The following is a 17262-nucleotide window of genomic DNA, read 5'->3' on the forward strand; positions in this document are numbered from 1 at the left end:
GAGCCCTCCCTCTTGGACATGTCGCTGGGAAGCCTTCATATGGGCTGCGGAGGGGGCAGGGAGGGATGTGGGGCTCCTCTCATGTATTCAAAACCAAATAGAGTCACAGTTGTGGCACAGCACAGACTTTATTGAACTGCAAAGAATGGCATGGTGTGAAGACTCCATTTGCTTCTTCCCCGGGGCCACAGGGAAGAGGACTGAGAATCCCTGGCATGTCATGCATCTTAAGTGAGATGGCATTGCAGGTGGAACTTGGAGGGGCTGGCTGGATGCTATGGGCCACTTCAAGAGGAGGGCTAGAACTGCAGACTGAGCAGAGGGGGAGGAGGGGGGATGCCGCACACACAGGTATCCCTGTTGAATCTTCACCTGCCAGAAAGTAAAACAGATATGCCCAACCATGGTAAGTGGGCATGAGTGCCATGTCAGGCTCATGTTGTCCTGGAAATGCAGCTCCATGACAGGGAGCTCTGAGACAGAATTCTGTGCCACATGCCCCAACTACTGAGTTGAAATATGTCCTGGCTGAAGTTTTTGCATGATGGAGGATGATTGGATGCTGAGAAGGGGTCTTCACCACCTCAGGGAGGGTGGTGATTTGCCGAGCCTGTAGTTGCAATCCTGACCTCCTTTGAGCCTAATTGACAAGGCTGCAGTGGTGGGGGATGACTTGAGTTTTCAGTTCAGTTGGTGCCTTTGGGCTATACCATATTTTTGGTTGGCATAACTTTCCACCTCTGGCAGGGGGTATTTCCAGGTTGAAAGGCTCAGGGAGCCAACTATCTCTGGCCATGCTCTCCAAACCACCCACAACCATGCCAGTGCAGGGGCCCATGCCACAGTTGTGCAGACAGGTGACTGCTGCAGCTTTCTGCTGGCACCCAAGAATGATGGTGCATTGCTGGGGGCCTGCGCCATTGTAGCTGGCCTTCACACTAGTTTATATCGGGCATACACTGACAGAAAAATCAGTTGGCTCCCTGAGCACGTTTGAAAAACCTCCTTAGGATTGCACTGTGAATGTCAGAAGCTTAAAATATGATTTTGTGAAATAAAGCAGTCTTCAATGTAATTCATAGATGTCCAGAAATAAAGTTGTGGTGATGCCAAGGTTTTATAACAACATTTAATGCAACATAATGTTATTACAATGCCACCTAGTGATAAGGTGAGTAACAAGGTAAATTAATACAGAATATCTAACAGCTATAAGTTTTAAAAAACTGGTTTGAGTCAAATGACCTAAAATATATACTGAAATGGAAAGCAATTCAAGAATGGGATTTCACCATTTTCAGTTCTGATGCATTTTCAGAATCATAGATTGATGCACTGTGCACTTTTACTGTGGTTACTAAATGTGCCACATTTTGTGTTTCTATTATAGTGCTGGACCAAAAGGAGACAACATTTATGAATGGAGATCAACTATATTGGGGCCTCCAGGTTCTGTGTATGAAGGAGGAGTTTTTTTCCTTGACATTACATTCTCACCAGACTATCCCTTTAAGCCACCTAAGGTAAGGGGAAAAGAAAACAATAATTTCTTCAGATACTTTTGTACTGAGGCTTTGTAGGTGCATGTGTTACATAGAAAAGAAAATGTGCAAAAATTTATGTTCAGTGTTTCGTGGCTACTTATATTAAATTGTGAAATGGTATGAGCATTTTGACTAACTGCTGATGTTAAGGAGCCAATGAATGAATTGCTGGTCTCACAGGAGATATCATAATGAAAAGCTGTTAAGATGGTCTTGCACATTTCAGTTCACCATATGTGGATGGAAGACATTCTATATTAGTCTTAATATAGTGAACAAGTTTGGAATATTTGTGCACTATAACCTATTCAGCAAGATGGACACCATTTAAACTGTTGACCCAGCATCCCATACTACATACAAGGGGTGGCCAGACTGTGGTTCTAGAGCCACATGTGGGTTTTTCACACATATTGTGTGGCTCTTGAAGCACGCATTACCCCATCAGCCAGCTTGGAGAAGGCATTTGTCTCTTCAAATCACTTCTCTAAGCCAAGCCAGCCGGTGACTTGAAGAATGTTTTTAAAGTTAAAGTTGCTTTCTTTCCATGTCTCTCTCCCACCCTCCCATCTATTTGCCTTCCTACCTGCCTTCCTCCCTCCCTCCCTCCTTCCCTCCCTGTCTTGCGAATCTCAAATATCTGATGTTTATTCTATGTGACTTACGGTACATTAAGCAAGTTCAGCCACCCCTGCTCTGGACTATTCTTTCTCAGAATAAATACAAAAACTGTTGCATGCAATCTCATTAGATGATAACAGTCATATCCTAACAAGGCAACTTATTTTAAAATATTTCAAGTAACATTGAATTAATTTGGTCAGCAAAAATCGGAAGTGGAGTGGTTACATTTTTTATTTGTAAACATTTTCCCACAAATGTGTCTAAAATTAGAATTAGCCAGAACTGAAACTTTTGTAAAATTCTGTAATAGTCATAAAGTAGCTAGCTTTAAGATGGAAATTTGTATTTTTGGTTTACCAAGCTCTATAATTAGATGGAAAGTAGTATTTATTTCACAGTTGTCTCTTGACAAGTTTTTAAATTTAAATAATGAACTTGCATAAAAAAGGCAATAAAGTACTCCTTCCACATTATATGATCCGTTTTGACTAATTTGTTGATTATGTTTATCATTCTGAAAGATTTGGACATATAAATTGCTGAGGGATAAGTCAGGTGGTCATACCTGATAAATTATTTTAAAAGATAGGAAATATAAAGAAATTGTTATCCTTGGGGAAATAAGATATATATATATATATATATATATATATATATATATATAGGAAATTGTTACCCATATTAACTCACATTTGCTAGCTCTGTCTTAATCTCTGACTTTTATGCCAATCATCTTCACTCATCATTATAAATAACCTAATCATGAGCATAAGCCTGGAGAATATTTTCAGTGTCGTATGCTTTCCATACTTCCAGCAACTAATTCACATTAAAGCCCTCAGGGAAATATTGCAAGTCAGTGTTAGAAGGTGACCATGTGTCTCTGGAAAATTGCTGAAGTCAGTTTTATATTGAGAAGCTGCAGTTTAAACCTCGTATATTAAAAACATACACTTGTGGTGGAAAACCTTATGAAGTGGAGCTGTGCATTTAAGAAGCTGAACTGCATACTTGTTCATGATTGGATCAGCAGGAGACATTATTTAGTACTTTTGTGTCATTTAGATATTTCTTCTGAGGTTGGCAAATTCAGCAAAAGGAAATAATTAAACTGCAGTTTCCCAGAGAGGTGGAAGAGTTTCAAGGAGAGGCACAAGGTCCTCCACATTCCTTTTTCTAGCTTGTAGTCTATTTACCTGAAATAAAGTCTGTTCCCCCCCCCCTTCAACAAAAAAGGAAACTATCTTAAACTTGCACATTAAATACAATTTTGAGGGGCTGCACCATATTTGGTCTTTTCCATTTCATGGGCAATTAGGCTATGGCATGGTTTTTGATGGTGTAACTTTCTGCCATTTGGTGGGGGCATTTCCACTCTGAGAGGGCTTAGAGAGCTCACCCCCGCCACACTCCCTGGCCCACCCCTTCCTTCACTGCGCAGAGGCTTACCCTGGTTGGTTGCAGCAGGGCTGTGCTGGTGCCCAGGAACAGTGTCCTAGCACCAGGGTAATGTGCTGGAGCAATTTTGACTTACTCTAGCATTGCACCAGTTCAGGTCTCTGAGCATGCCCCCCATCCCTGGACTGCTGTTAGAGGGGCTTCCCCTCCCCTTCATGTAAAAAGTTTTGCTTTGCTCTAGGAATATGTGATAATGAAAATAGGGATTGGATTAGCCAAAACTAGTTTATTGTTTAATGAATGTGTTTTACCGTCCTTCTCATTATCATTGCTGTTTATCCACTGTTGGCACTGTGTCCTGGTTCAGAAGATTTTCTCCCCCAAGTTCCAACCTATCTATTGTGGCTGCTCCATCCAAGATATAGCTATAATGTTTGGATCCAGTGTATCAAGTATATATTTGAATCGAGTAGACACAGATTGTGTCATCAGTGGCCAGATTTTATGTGGGACATCCACCACATTTTTCAGATCTTTGCATGTTGAATTTTTACCAAGCAGCCTAGGAATCAGAACTGGCTCATTGGGTTAGTAGAAAGGCATTATATCAGTCTCCTGCCACATATAAGGGAGAGATCATGATCAGTGTTCCCTCTAAGCTGAGTTAGTATGACTTAGCTCACAGATTTTTGTCTTAGCTCAGGAAGGATGACTCCAGAGCACAATAATTTATACTGTAGCTCACAACTTTAATGTCAGTAGCTCACAATTTTAATGCCATTCGCTCACAAAGAAGATTTTTTGCTCACAAGACTCTGCAATTTAGAGGGAACATTGATCATGATTAGAAGTGGCCATTACAACAATAAATATCCTAGCACTTTTGAAGGTTTTGTTTTTAAGTTTCAAATTGAAACTGTTAATTAAAATACTTTAATCCTATCTGTAATTAATAGTAATTGGGAAACTAAAAAATTTTCAGTGGGTTAAATCCCTCCTAATTCAAAACTAAATAGCATAAAAATCTATTCTGTGTTTCTGTTGCAAATCTCAGCTTTTTGCTGACATAAATTGTTCAGGGGTTTTAAAAGATTTACACTACTTCTCAGGGTGTCTTCAACCAGGTATTTTCATTCAGACTGGATAAGCCCCATAATAATAAGCATATGAGTCAGCATATGTTTAGGTTATAGGCCACTAATCCAGGTCTCAAAATACAATGATGCTAGGAAAAATTGAAGGCAGTAGGAAAAAGAGGAAGACCTACTGTGAGATGCCTTTTGGTTTGCAAGACCTGAGCAAGGCTGTCAGTAATATGACATTTTGGAGGTCATCAGTGTATAGTATCATCATAAATTATAACACACACTAAGCTTAAATAAATATAACACACACTAAGCTTTGTCTCAAGCTCTCAAACTCGATATAATAATATAACTATTGACAAGATTGAGATAACCTATGGCTCTGACCTGGATAGCCCAGGCTAGCCCCAACTTGTCAGATCCTGGAAGCTAAGCAGGGTCAGCCCTGGTCAATATTTGCAAGGGAAACCCCCAAGGAAAAGCAGAGCCATGATGCAGAGGAAGGCAATGGCAAGCCATCTTTTGCCTTGAAAACCCCATGGGGTTGCCATAAGTCAGCTGTGACGATGGCAATAAATAAAAACCAATTGAACTGAAAAAGTGCAAGTCTAAGAAAAGATCATTTAAGTCCCATAAACCAGCCATTAGCAGTAAAATCAGATACCAGGAAATCAGATTGAATACTCTCCAACATTTCACAGGGGGTGGGGGGAAAGAAACTGGTATGCATTAGTTGGTAGGACCATGGGTGGAGCATGGGCTGGTCTACAGTAGTAGGGCCAACACATTAAACTCAGATCCATACAAGCAAATAGCATCAGGTTACAAAAGGAATAAGCCAATCAGATACCTAAAATACACATGCATATATAAACACAGAGAGAGCGAGAGTGACACATGCACTGCATTCCATTTATATCATTTTACAACTGAAAAATACTGAACATAGTAATGTGGCTAGCACAACATTACTCAGTACTTTCATTTCACACAAACAGAAATAACAACATATTTCTGAGCATAGGCAGAGCGCTTCTCCTCACCTCTGAAGTGAAGCCTTTCCACACAGAGAATTAAGGAGCAACATTTACAGAATGATATCTCCAACACAAATTAAAGTCCCAGCAGCATGTATCTAATTAGAAATTATATGCTGTAACCCCCACCAGTAAACTAGTACTGAATGCTCATTTTCTTGTTTTGAGACAGTCCTTTGTAATATCAGTTTCCTGCCCATTCTTCCACAGTTTCATTCTTCCCTTTCTCCAGGGAGACCAAGAAAGTATATGTGGTTCTTCATTCCACATTTTACCCTCACAACAACCTTGTCAGGTGCATGTGGATGGGAGAAAGAGAGAGAGTGGCTGACTCTTAAGTCACCGTGCAGACACCACAGCAGAATGGGATCATAGTTCACAGCACCACATGTCATCTTGCTGCAAGACAATCTGATAAAAACTGAAATGTTCTTCAGACAATTTTTTGACCTTTATGTATAGCTGATATGTTCTCTATATTTTTAAAGGTATTTTTCACACTTTTAAAATCTGGCAACAGTTTTCAAAATGGCTTCTTGCACATGGGTAAAACAGCTGTAAATGTGACGTGCATGACAGGCCATTAACTCAGAAGAGCAGTCCTATGCAGGTCTGTTCAGATGTCCATTTTTTTCAGCGTAAGTTACTCCCAGGAAAATGTCCTTAAGATTAGCTGCCCTATTTCTAGGCAGCCTCAGGAGGCAACTCTTGTTGAGCAATCACTGGAGGCAGGTGCTTCCAAATGGACATTCCCTGAAAACACAATTGATGCCTCTTGGCTCTTCTAAAGAACCTTCTTCACCAATGAGGAAGAGGAAAGTTGGGACTGGATCTTTACCTTGAGGAAGAGATGCTGTTTTGTTTGGTTTTGGTTTCTAATGAAATGGGACTGATCTTTCTAGTATAACTAAAGCAAGAAGATTCAGAGTTCAAAGTCATAATATCTGTGAGATTGCAAGTCTGTGATGTGTCTGCTTGGGTTGACAGTAGAACTCAGCCAATCAGTCTGCTCATAGGCAGCAACCTGTATCTTTCATGAGCAGCAGTCTATATCTTTGTTCTATACAAGCTCCTTGAATCTTTCCATTCCATGCTTGAAAAGAATAGCAGTGCTTGCCAATGAAGCTTTTGATTTTTATCCCCAAGAAGCAAGAAGTTGCCTGGGAACACATTGGTGGGTAGATACCATGGTGTCCTTTAACGTAACTTAGGGGATGACATCCCAGTGGATTGTCCTCAAAGTGAACAACAGTGTTGAAACATCCACTGACTAAACCTTGTGTCTTGATTTTATGTGGAAAATGTTTAGGGCTGTGGGTCAATCAGAAATTTTAGGGTTTTGCATACAGCATGAGATGCAAAATAATAAAGCTTACTTGGCATGTTGGACATGTAGCATTTACTAGAGTGAAATATTGTATTTGTCATATTTTAAAATGATTTGTGGGTTCAAAATATTTCTTGATTCTTTTTGTTAATGTATGTCATTTACAGTGAGATTCTATATCAATATGTGAGAATATGTTATAAATGACATTAAATGTGGTTTATGTCCCATCACTTTTTCCCCTAGGTCACATTTCGCACAAGAATTTATCACTGTAATATTAACAGCCAAGGAGTGATTTGCTTGGACATTTTAAAAGACAACTGGAGTCCAGCATTAACCATCTCTAAAGTCCTTCTTTCCATCTGTTCACTTCTTACAGACTGCAACCCTGGTAATATTATTTGTTACATCTTTGTAGTTATTTGTATAGTTGTATCTGAGCCAACTATTGGGTTTTCTTTGTTTCCACAGTTTTAAGTAACATTTAGTATCATATCAACAACTGTTTCAACGTAACTCTTCATAGTAGTTAAACTGTGTGGTTTACAGTTTTTTGCATTTAATATTTTCATTTCATTTCATTTAGCTAACATAAATTCTTGATAATCTGCCATTGGGAGCGTAACTGCTGCTGCTAAAATAGATTTAAATCTACGATTGAGATTTGTAAGTGTCAGACCAGAAGTTCTTGAGTTACAGATAATATAAGCTCATAGCATTCATAGGATAGTACCTATCCTTTAACAGCAGTGTGGTATGCAGGAATTAATCAAGTGAATCTCACCATCTATCTGGGAATAGATTCACCTGCTTAATTGTCACATATCATGCTTATCTTAAGGCCTGGAGGCAAGGCAAAAAAGAAAGAAAGAAATGTTTGGTCTGTCCAGTTCAAGTGTGTTCATTTTACAATCAGTATTGAGATCTGCACAAAACATTAACAGTTTTTTATTTGCAACAGTATGCAAGATAGAGACAATTGTCGATGTTTCTGCCCTGCATAAAAAGATCACTGCCAATTCTGTTTCCTTTTTGATCTGAGAGTATTTCTTGCCAATTAATCCAACCTGGACTCCTCATGCTTTCTGCTAGTTTAATACCATGTCTCAATCTGCATTTACATGTCAGTTGCTCATTGATTTCAATATGACTGGTTATGAATAGTGTTTGAAAGGTTAAGTACCTAGGGACTGAATAAATCCTCTACTTGTGGTGTGGCCTTGGTTTGTCTGAGTTTATGACAAGAAGTTTATGTGAAATGCTTTCTTCAGCATTTTTTTCCTTACGTGGATCATTTCTTTGTTTACAGAGATTGTGCATTTGAGATGCTTCTTTCTGAAATCAAAGATAGTTAAATGTAGGGATTTTTAAAGAAGTGTACGAGTTGTCACAATGAAGATTTTTTTTTTTTATTTCTAAAATTATCTCCCGGCTTTAAACCCATTTCTTTCCATTCCAACATAGTTCTGGTGTAATTTTAACAAATTGTCTGATTAGTCATGCTTTGTAATCTGATTTTGAACATGGTGAAGCAAATTGACTACCTTTTACGTTCAGTGAGGGAATTGCTTTGAGAATACCCCAGGCACATCTTGGAGAAATACATATCCGTGCACATGCTTCTGTTCTCTATCAGCTGGGAGCAATTTTCAGTGCACTCCATCTTCCCTTCAACTTAGTCTGCCCCTGCCTACTATAAACGCAGAAGCCTAGCAGGGTTCCCAAATTGATAAGCATCCTTGTACTCTTTGTTCAGAACTCACCTAATGGGCAGAAGTGGATCAGGTCAACTGGAAAGGCGATACCATCGTCACAAAAATAATAATAATACACATTTAAACTACATGTTTCACCCCTCCTTTGAAGGGAAACTCAAGTACTGGTTATCCAGCAGTTTTAGATATATGCAAATCTTCATTAGAACAACAAATAGGAATAAGAATGGCAGCTAATTAACCCCCAGCCATACACAATGATTAAACTGTGCTGATGCACAGCTGCAGCTTCATTGGCAAGCACTGCTATTCTTTTCAAGCAGTCCGAGGAAATGAAAGTAGGTATTTGCTCCTGAAGCTTCTGTCACTCACACGGTAATCTACAAAAGATGTTGAGAAGAAGCTCTTTCCTCTTTGGTTTTACATCAGCACCCTTTTGTTTTGGATCACTCAAGGCAGGCACTCGTCTGTCCCTTTTAAACAACTAGTGTGATATTTGACTTGTAAACTGTCGGAGGCTCTTCCGTTCTGTTGTTTGTGTGTTTTTGTTTGGCACTCTCAGGCAGCAAGCTGCATTAAGAGGTGTCTGATTTTTTTTCAGCAACTGGATGAATTTATTGCCATGTTGTGGTTGAAGATTCTGTACACGTGTGAATTATGGTATGGTGTGGGGATAGATGAGGTATATAAAGTGGCAATGCAGAGGAATAAGAAAGAATAAAAGAATGGTGTTAGCACCACAGTATTTTTTTTAAAAAAAAATCAAAATAACACCATGAGAATAAGCACTTTTATGCAAAGGAGTTTATACTCTGTTTTTAATTATGACCAGGATTTCCACTTCTTTCTTCTTTTGTGATATATTATTTGTGCTTTTTGCATAGTTTGCGTTGGATGACTTCTGCCGTACTCTCTTTATTTTTGAAATATGGTGACAAGTTTTGTTTTATGCCAGACACAGTTATGAAATTAACTTTGGTTTATGTTCACTATATATATTGTTGGATGCCCTGACCTTGTGTTCCTTTTCCTTTCTTTTTCTCCCCCCCCCCTTTCTAGTTTCAAGGACTTCTTCCTTTCTTTTTCAGGATTTCGATCCAAACATTTTATTTACTAATGATAATAATAAAATGGGGGGGAGCTTCCTCTTTTTTTACTAAAACTAAATTCCAGTTAAATAAGATAATATCCTACAAACACCAGATATGTATAGTCCCCACACTCAGCGTATAATGCTAAAGCACAAATAATATTTTAGGGATGAGTTACAGCTCCATAAGGAAGATCAGATGTAATTTCCCTGTAACAGCACTGTAAATGTTAAGTGCAGTATTAAAAACACTTTTCTCAGTGTGTCTGACCAAATACACCAACAACTTCCAATCAGACGCTGATCATAGACCTGCCTGGTTCTCACTGCCCTAAACAACATAGTGTCATCTGCAAACTTAACCACTTCACTTCTTACTCCCAACTCCAAATAATGAACAAGTTTAAAAGCAGCAAACCTAGTGCTGGGCCCTGTGGTACCCCACTATATTCCACTGTGAAAATTGCCCATTTAGACTCACTCTGTTTCCTGTTAATTAACCAGTTTTTAATCCATAAGAGGACTTGTCATCTTGTCCAATGACTGCTAAGTTTGCTTATGAGCTTTGATGAGGAACTTTATCAAAAGCTTTCTTGAAGTCTGGGTAAACAACATTTATTGGATCACCCTCGTCCACATGTTTGTTCACCCTCTCAAAGAACTCTAAAAGGTTAATGAGACACAGTCTTCCCTTACAGAATCAGTGCTGAATCTTCCTCAAAAGCCTTTGTTCATCAGTGTGCCTACTAATTCTATCTCTAGTATTGATGTTAGACTGACTGGCCAGTAATTTCCTGGACCTCCTCTGGAACCTTTTTTTTAAAGATGAGAGTTACGTTAGCTACCTTCCAGTCCTGTGGAATTTTAGTGACAGATGCATATTTTTATCAGGAGAACAACCAAGTTCCCATTTGATTCTTCCAAAAGTCTTCGATTTTTGCCATCTGGGCCTGGTGATATGTCCGTTTTTAATTTGCCTGTCAGTCATAGGATCTCATCTCTCATCACCTAAATGCAGCGCAGGTCTTTTGACACCCCCCTCCAATTGGCAGGCCTTTCTCCTCAGGCTTAGCGGGGGCTCTGCTGGGCAGGCCAGTTTAAACCAGACTGTTCAACAGAGCCCATAAAGCAGCTGATCCTGCAGGGAGAATTCTCCTCATAGGCTCATGGGGGCTCTGCCTCCTTTCAGTTTAAGTAAGTAAGGAAAGCCCTATATGGCCGAGGACCTGCCTACCTTAGGGACCGCCGCTCTCCATATGTTCCCCAGAGAGCACTGAGATCTAGCTCCCAAAATCTCCTAAAAATCCCTGGACCAAAGGAGGCCAAACTGAAAGTAACGAGGGAGCAGGCCTTCTCAATAATGGCTCCCCACTGGTGGAATCAGCTACCGGAGGAAGTGCGAGCCCTGCGGGACTTTAACCAGTTCCACAGAGCTTGTAAAACTATCCTCTTTCAACAAGCCTATAAGGTTGAACCCTGAAAGTGACATCTGGCCATCTGGATATATATTTCACTGTAATGTAGCACCCCTAATTTATTGTGGTTTTTAAATTTTATGTAACTGTTTTAACCGTATTTATCAATTGCATTTTATTATATGAATTGTATTATAATCATGGTACATACCATGTCTTGTTAGCCGCCCTGAGCCTGCCTTGGCGGGGAGGGCGGGATATAAATAAAAACTTTATTATTATTATTATTTATTTATTATTATTATTAGTTTCATAAAGACCCCTAGTTTGAAAGAAGATACCCTTTTAAAATTAAATATGGTTGTGTTGATCTTTTTGGGCAAGTCTTTATTTACATAAATACTAAATTTAATAGCAATATGGTCACTGTTCCCAACTGATGCTATCATGTTTGCATCTCTCTCAGGTCCTGCACATTACTTAAGACCAAGTCCTGGATCACCTCCCCCTCCCCCGTAGGTTTTGTGATCATCTGCTCCATGCCATAGTCATTGAAAGTATCTAAAAAAACAGACTCTTTCTCCTGACTTGAACACATATTGACCAATCAATGTGTGGTAGTTAATATCACCTATTATGACACAGTTATTTCATCTAGCTTTTGCTGTTTTTAAATCATCATCTAACCTTTGATCTGGTGGGCAGAGTTAAGCTTTCTTTTGAGCCCACTGTTCCCTCCTATAGCATTACTGTAAGCAAATCTATTTCTCTTAGATTCTCAGTTTTACTGGACTGTCTACCCACTCTAACATACAGAGACACTCCATCTTTGACCCTTCCCTCCCTAGCCTATGTTGTGAAGAAATAATTTTCTTTAGAGGTTTGAACGGAGCAAAACCTTCGCCCGGAGTTTTAAAAAGTTTTTCTCTCTAGTGGCAGAGAATAGGCAGGAGTGGGGAAGTCAATTCAATTGTTTTTGAGCCTCACTTCAGCCACCTTTTTTATACATGCTAATAGGTTTAGCTAGAGAGATGGGATGGTCCAGCTCCCCACCAACACCTCCAGCTAGATAGGTGATATTTAGCAAGGAAAAGAGATTTGGAGGAATTAAGCACTAGAAAGACTTCAGGGGAATTTTCCTGGTGACTTTAGGAACAGCTTCTTTGTCCTATCCTGGTCAGTGGGAGGAGAAAGAGAGATGATAAAATTCCTGGGAGTGAGGAGTCTCTTGTGCTGATTCCATCACAGCAGACAGGACTTTTAGCAGAGGTCTGCGGGAGGCAGCCATTGCCATGTGCTGGGCTGTACTCAGGAGAGGCTTCAGGGTAATGAAAACCTTTGACAGGAGTGCTGAACTCATGTGCCAAATCTGACACAAACGGGACTTTGTGGGGCTGGGCCATGAGCGTCATAAAATGTAAAGTGAGGTAGCAGAGATATAAAAAGTCCTTTCTTGTTTCTCTCCTTTTCTGCTAGAGTGCTGGAAAGATTTTTGCAGAGTAAGTGGTATTACGATCCCAGTGCCCTTTATTAGTCACCATTGCTGAAATTGTGAAACATTCCTGAGAGCACACATTGATGTAGAACATGAGGGGTAGAACATTTTCTAATGACAGCTGAGGAAAATAATGAATGCTAAAGATTCTCTAGCTCTTCACCTGAGTTTGTTATTCACCAGGCAGCTAAGACGTGGTATTGTCCCAGATTGAGTTTTCCCAGTGTTAGCTTTGCACAATAGACAGACACAGAGTCTTTGTCTCTCTCACACACACATTCGCTTCATGTCTGGGCATGCGTTTTGAGGAGCGCACAAAGTAAGGATAGGATTTTTTCTTGCCTCCACATTCTTCCTTTCTGCTTTATAGTGGAGGAAGAACATATGAAGAAGAATAAGGGAATAAAAGTGTTAGAGACTTTACACATGGAAGAGGAGCAGGGCTGACTACAGGTACATACGGGTGTGGGGGATGAGGCTTCCTCCAGCATCTGTGTTTATAGTTAATAGTCCTTAGTACAAGTTGTGGTTCAGCGGTGAGGTTCAGGAACTAGAGAGCTACCAGCCCACAGATGCCACACACTAGTTCAAAAGGAACACCAGACAGAAGTCAAGGTTGAAGCCAAGAGCTAGAAGCAGAGATGTAATATCAAGCAAGGTGGAGCAGAAGCTGGGCTAGCAGTGAGTTCACTCAAGAGATAAGTGGCTTAAATAGATGCAGTGCTGGCACAACCCATTTTGCTACTCCAAGTATCCCACATCCTATAAACGAACATGTGCAGCTTCATCCCCATGTGAACACAGTGGGGTGTTTCAAGTACTAATTTATCCCTTTGAGTCTCTTGGTCATTTAAGTGGTCCTGAACTTTGTAGGGCTTGGTGGCAAGCCCAGAAGTCCTTCTTGCTTCAGCCGGCAAAGATGGAGCTGGGAACTTCAGCAGCCCCAGGGCTTCAAAGGGTGAGGACAGGAGGGGGGAAGGAGGAGAAAAGAGCCTCATGGGCCTTTTTAAAGCCCTAGGTGGGCTGGTTCTGGCTCATAGGCCAGACATTTGACACCCCTGCCTTAGAGGATATGGTTAGCTTGTCTAATTATATTCTTGGTGTTGTATATTAACCATTAAGCAAAGTCTCATCTTTGTGACCTGCTTTATTTTCCATTTACATGAGGTAAGAAAGTCTCTTCAAAGCAGTTGAATTGGCTCTTGTATAGTTGTAATATTTTTTGTGTTTTGTATTTACTATTTTATTGCTGTGTACAATGGCTCCTTATTCTTCAGAAAGTTATACATTTCAGTAGCAACTGTAAAAGCACCTTTATTTGCACAGCCGATACTATAGAGAGGGTTTTTCTTCTGAAGCATACTATTTCTTTTGTCCTGTCTTTAAAAAAAATAGCAGTGCAACTAATGTAGTCAGAATTCCAAAAGAAAGACAACTCAATCAAACTATTTTCTCTGTAGTTATATAAGCGAACCAAATTTGTGGGCAAGTTATCCACCAATTCCAAATTACTATCTGCCTTGGCATTACTTATGAAATTCTAATTGCCTCTCCCAAGAAAGGGAGTAACTGCTACCAACTAACAAATCTGTTCCTTACAATACCACCACCTCCTCCTTACTTTATTGCACCCTGTGAATGCCTTCTTCCTGACCTTTGGTACTAAAATATCGGGCAATTCCTGCTTAGCCAATACAGGGCAGACTAGTCAAATTTCAATAGGCCAGGCTTAAAGCCACCCCTCACTGTCATCTCCATTTGATCCCTGTGGTTGTGGGCAGAAGCAGGTTCCGAATGGTCTCAGCAGAAAGAGAAATCATGGCTTACTTTTAAAGCCACCAGTTATTTTAGTGGTTCATAATGAAACATTTCACAGGGATTATAGTTTTGGATTGTGCTCCAATGGAGATCTTCTAACTGGATCTTCACAACTAATTTCTAAAATCAGCCTTGTGTGAACCTATGGCCTGTTTCAGATGAAGTTCAGGAGCCAGAGGTCTGATCCACAGCAACAGCCTCAGTGTATCAGCTCTTTCCCATAATCAGGGGAAGAGCTGCCTCAAGCCAGCAAATCTGAAGAGGGTTTAAAAAGGTAGAGATAGTCCCCTGTGCTAGCACCAGTTGTTTTCAACTCTGGGTGACGTTGCTTTCACAACGTTTTCATGGCAGACTTTTTATGGGGCTCTGTCCCAAATTGCTTTGGAACTCTGTGACATCTGCATTTTTTCCTTACTGTATAAAGATTTCAAAAAGGTTCAAAGAGAAATGCATCCATCCCTCTTCGCACTTGTGTACAATTGTTAGGTTCCCAACATAATTATTTATCTCATTTGCAAACAGGCCCACAGTCATCCCCTTCAGAGGCAGTGGTGGTGTTGTGAATACTTTCCCTTAAGTAAAAGGTAAAGGTAGTACTCTGTGCAAGCACCAGTCATTTCCAACTCTGGGGTGACGTTGCTTTCACAACGATTTCACGGCAGACTTTTTATGGGGTGGTTTGCCATTGCGGCCCTGTGGCATAGAGTGGTAAAGCAGCAGTACTGTGGTCTGAACTCTCTGTTCATGACCTGAGTTCCATTCCAGCGGAAGCTGGATTCAGGTAGCCGGCCCAAGGTTGACTCAGCCTTCCATCCTTCTGAGGTGTACCCAGCTTGTTGGCGGAGGGGGGAGTGTAAAAGACTGGGGAAGGCAATGGCAAACCACCCTGTAAAAAAGTCTGCCATGAAAACGTGAAAGCAGAGTCGGAAACGACTGGTGCTTGCACAGAGGACCTTTCCTTTCCATTGCCTTCCCCAGTCATCTACAATTTCCCACCAGCAAGCTGGGTACTTTCTAACTACCCAGATATTGTGTATATTTTTCCTGATTGCTTCAGGGTATCTGCTTTCCTCTCATGCATCAGTTATACCAGTTGCCCTCTCTGCTAGCATGGTGGGTAGACTTCTAGGCCAAAATGTAATACTTGCAGATGGGCCTGCCCTCTCAGAAATTAATCCGTGTGGTCCTTTCTTGTTTTATAACTAACTTCAGAAACTGCCAAGAAGCATCAGAGGTTTGTACCATGAAACGTATTCATTCCCCCCCTTTCTTTTTAGGGCGGTTGTATTGTATTTGATTATTGCTAAGCTGACAACATTGTCTGTTTCACATGCTGCTGAATGAGGTGAACAATTTGTATTATGCCATATGATAAATTAATATTATGTATGGCCACAGTGGCCTGATCTTAATACTCAGGGGTACCAGCATAATATGACAAATCCCAACACTATCCCAGTGTTTGCAGTGTATTTGCATATCTCAGTATTTTAGTTTGGCAGTGTGACTGAGAAAATATGACCTTTGCCTCATGTTCAGAATAAGCACTCACTCTGAGCTCAGCAAAATGTTGACTGTTTTGTTTTCTTTGCAGCTGACCCCTTGGTTGGAAGTATTGCTACTCAGTATATGACAAACAGAGCAGAGCATGACAGAATGGCCAGACAGTGGACCAAGAGATACGCTACATAGGAATCTGCTGTAGAACATGCTGGACCTGTGCAAGCACATTCACTAAGTGCATCAATAGCCCTTCCCTTTCCTTATTTTTATTACAAGCATTTTGCGACAAAAGTTGACTCCCCACCCCCCTTTTCCCCCCTTATTTTTATTATTTTATTTTTCTGTTCAACTTGAAAATTTTAATCTCTAAAATATAGATTGGGAATTTTGGGTTACAGTGCAAGGAATGTTGGATCTGTAATAGTATAGAGCTTTGTCACAAAGCTTTGTATTAATGTATTTTTTTTTCCTTTCATGTGGTCTTGGGGGGGAAAGCAAGCAAACAACTCAAAACTATATCTTGTTTCTACTTAAATGTAGTGTTTAGGGTTATTTTTTTGTACGGAAGTCTCTAATGGTGGGTGCATGTTACTGGGAATAGGTTTTGTATAAAAAGCATAAAATCAAGAATCACTGTGCATTACTAAGACTGTGTTTTAACACTAGCCTTCTGTTTCCTGAACACAAGGCTGTTGGTTTGAACAAAATGATATGTATTTTGATTTACTTAAAAGAAAAGTGCTTGTAAATTTCTTAGGGACCTGCCACTTTTGACTGTGGATCAGTTGATGTACACTTGTATTATTAAATCACTCAATAAAAAACACTGTGGCTGATTACCTGCACTTAATGTTGACTGTTTCAACTCCCAAGGCCTGCCAGACTGTTCTCACTCTAAGCTTGGGAAACCAGACCTCAAGCAAGCAATCAAGATCCAGCCCTGCTCAGAACCTGGAATGGGAGCCACTGTTGCTGATTGAAACCCACTTTCCCCAGCTGGGATTCCTTGAGGCTCCCCAAGACCTTTGGGGGGCCTTTTCCTCCAAACACTGCCACCACTGCCAGGGCTCTCTCAGTAATGCTAGCCATGGCGAGGTCACACAGGTAGGAATCCAGTAAGCCTCATTATATCTAAAATAAATAGAAGCGTTATTCTTCTAGCACATCTCTTCAGGATATACAGGCTACAGAAATTATGTTGCAGATAC

At 40.3% G+C, this 17262-nt stretch overlaps 1 protein-coding gene across 1 annotated transcript in view; it reads left to right on the forward strand.

Annotated features, from left to right (window-relative positions):
* LOC132578602 (ubiquitin-conjugating enzyme E2 E2) overlaps window positions 1-16890 on the forward strand; it is a 176127-nt gene extending 159237 nt beyond the window's left edge. The window contains exons 4-6 of the mRNA XM_060248781.1: window positions 1391-1523; window positions 7262-7409; window positions 16146-16890. Of these exons, the coding sequence (XP_060104764.1) occupies window positions 1391-1523; window positions 7262-7409; window positions 16146-16243 (379 nt within the window). The 3' untranslated portion in view covers window positions 16244-16890. The remainder of the gene's footprint in view (window positions 1-1390; window positions 1524-7261; window positions 7410-16145) is intronic.
* Window positions 16891-17262: the final 372 nt, after the last annotated feature.

The sequence above is a fragment of the Heteronotia binoei genome, chromosome 10 (genome assembly GCF_032191835.1).
Source record: "Heteronotia binoei isolate CCM8104 ecotype False Entrance Well chromosome 10, APGP_CSIRO_Hbin_v1, whole genome shotgun sequence".
In the NCBI taxonomy this organism is placed as follows: Eukaryota; Metazoa; Chordata; class Lepidosauria; order Squamata; family Gekkonidae; genus Heteronotia; species Heteronotia binoei.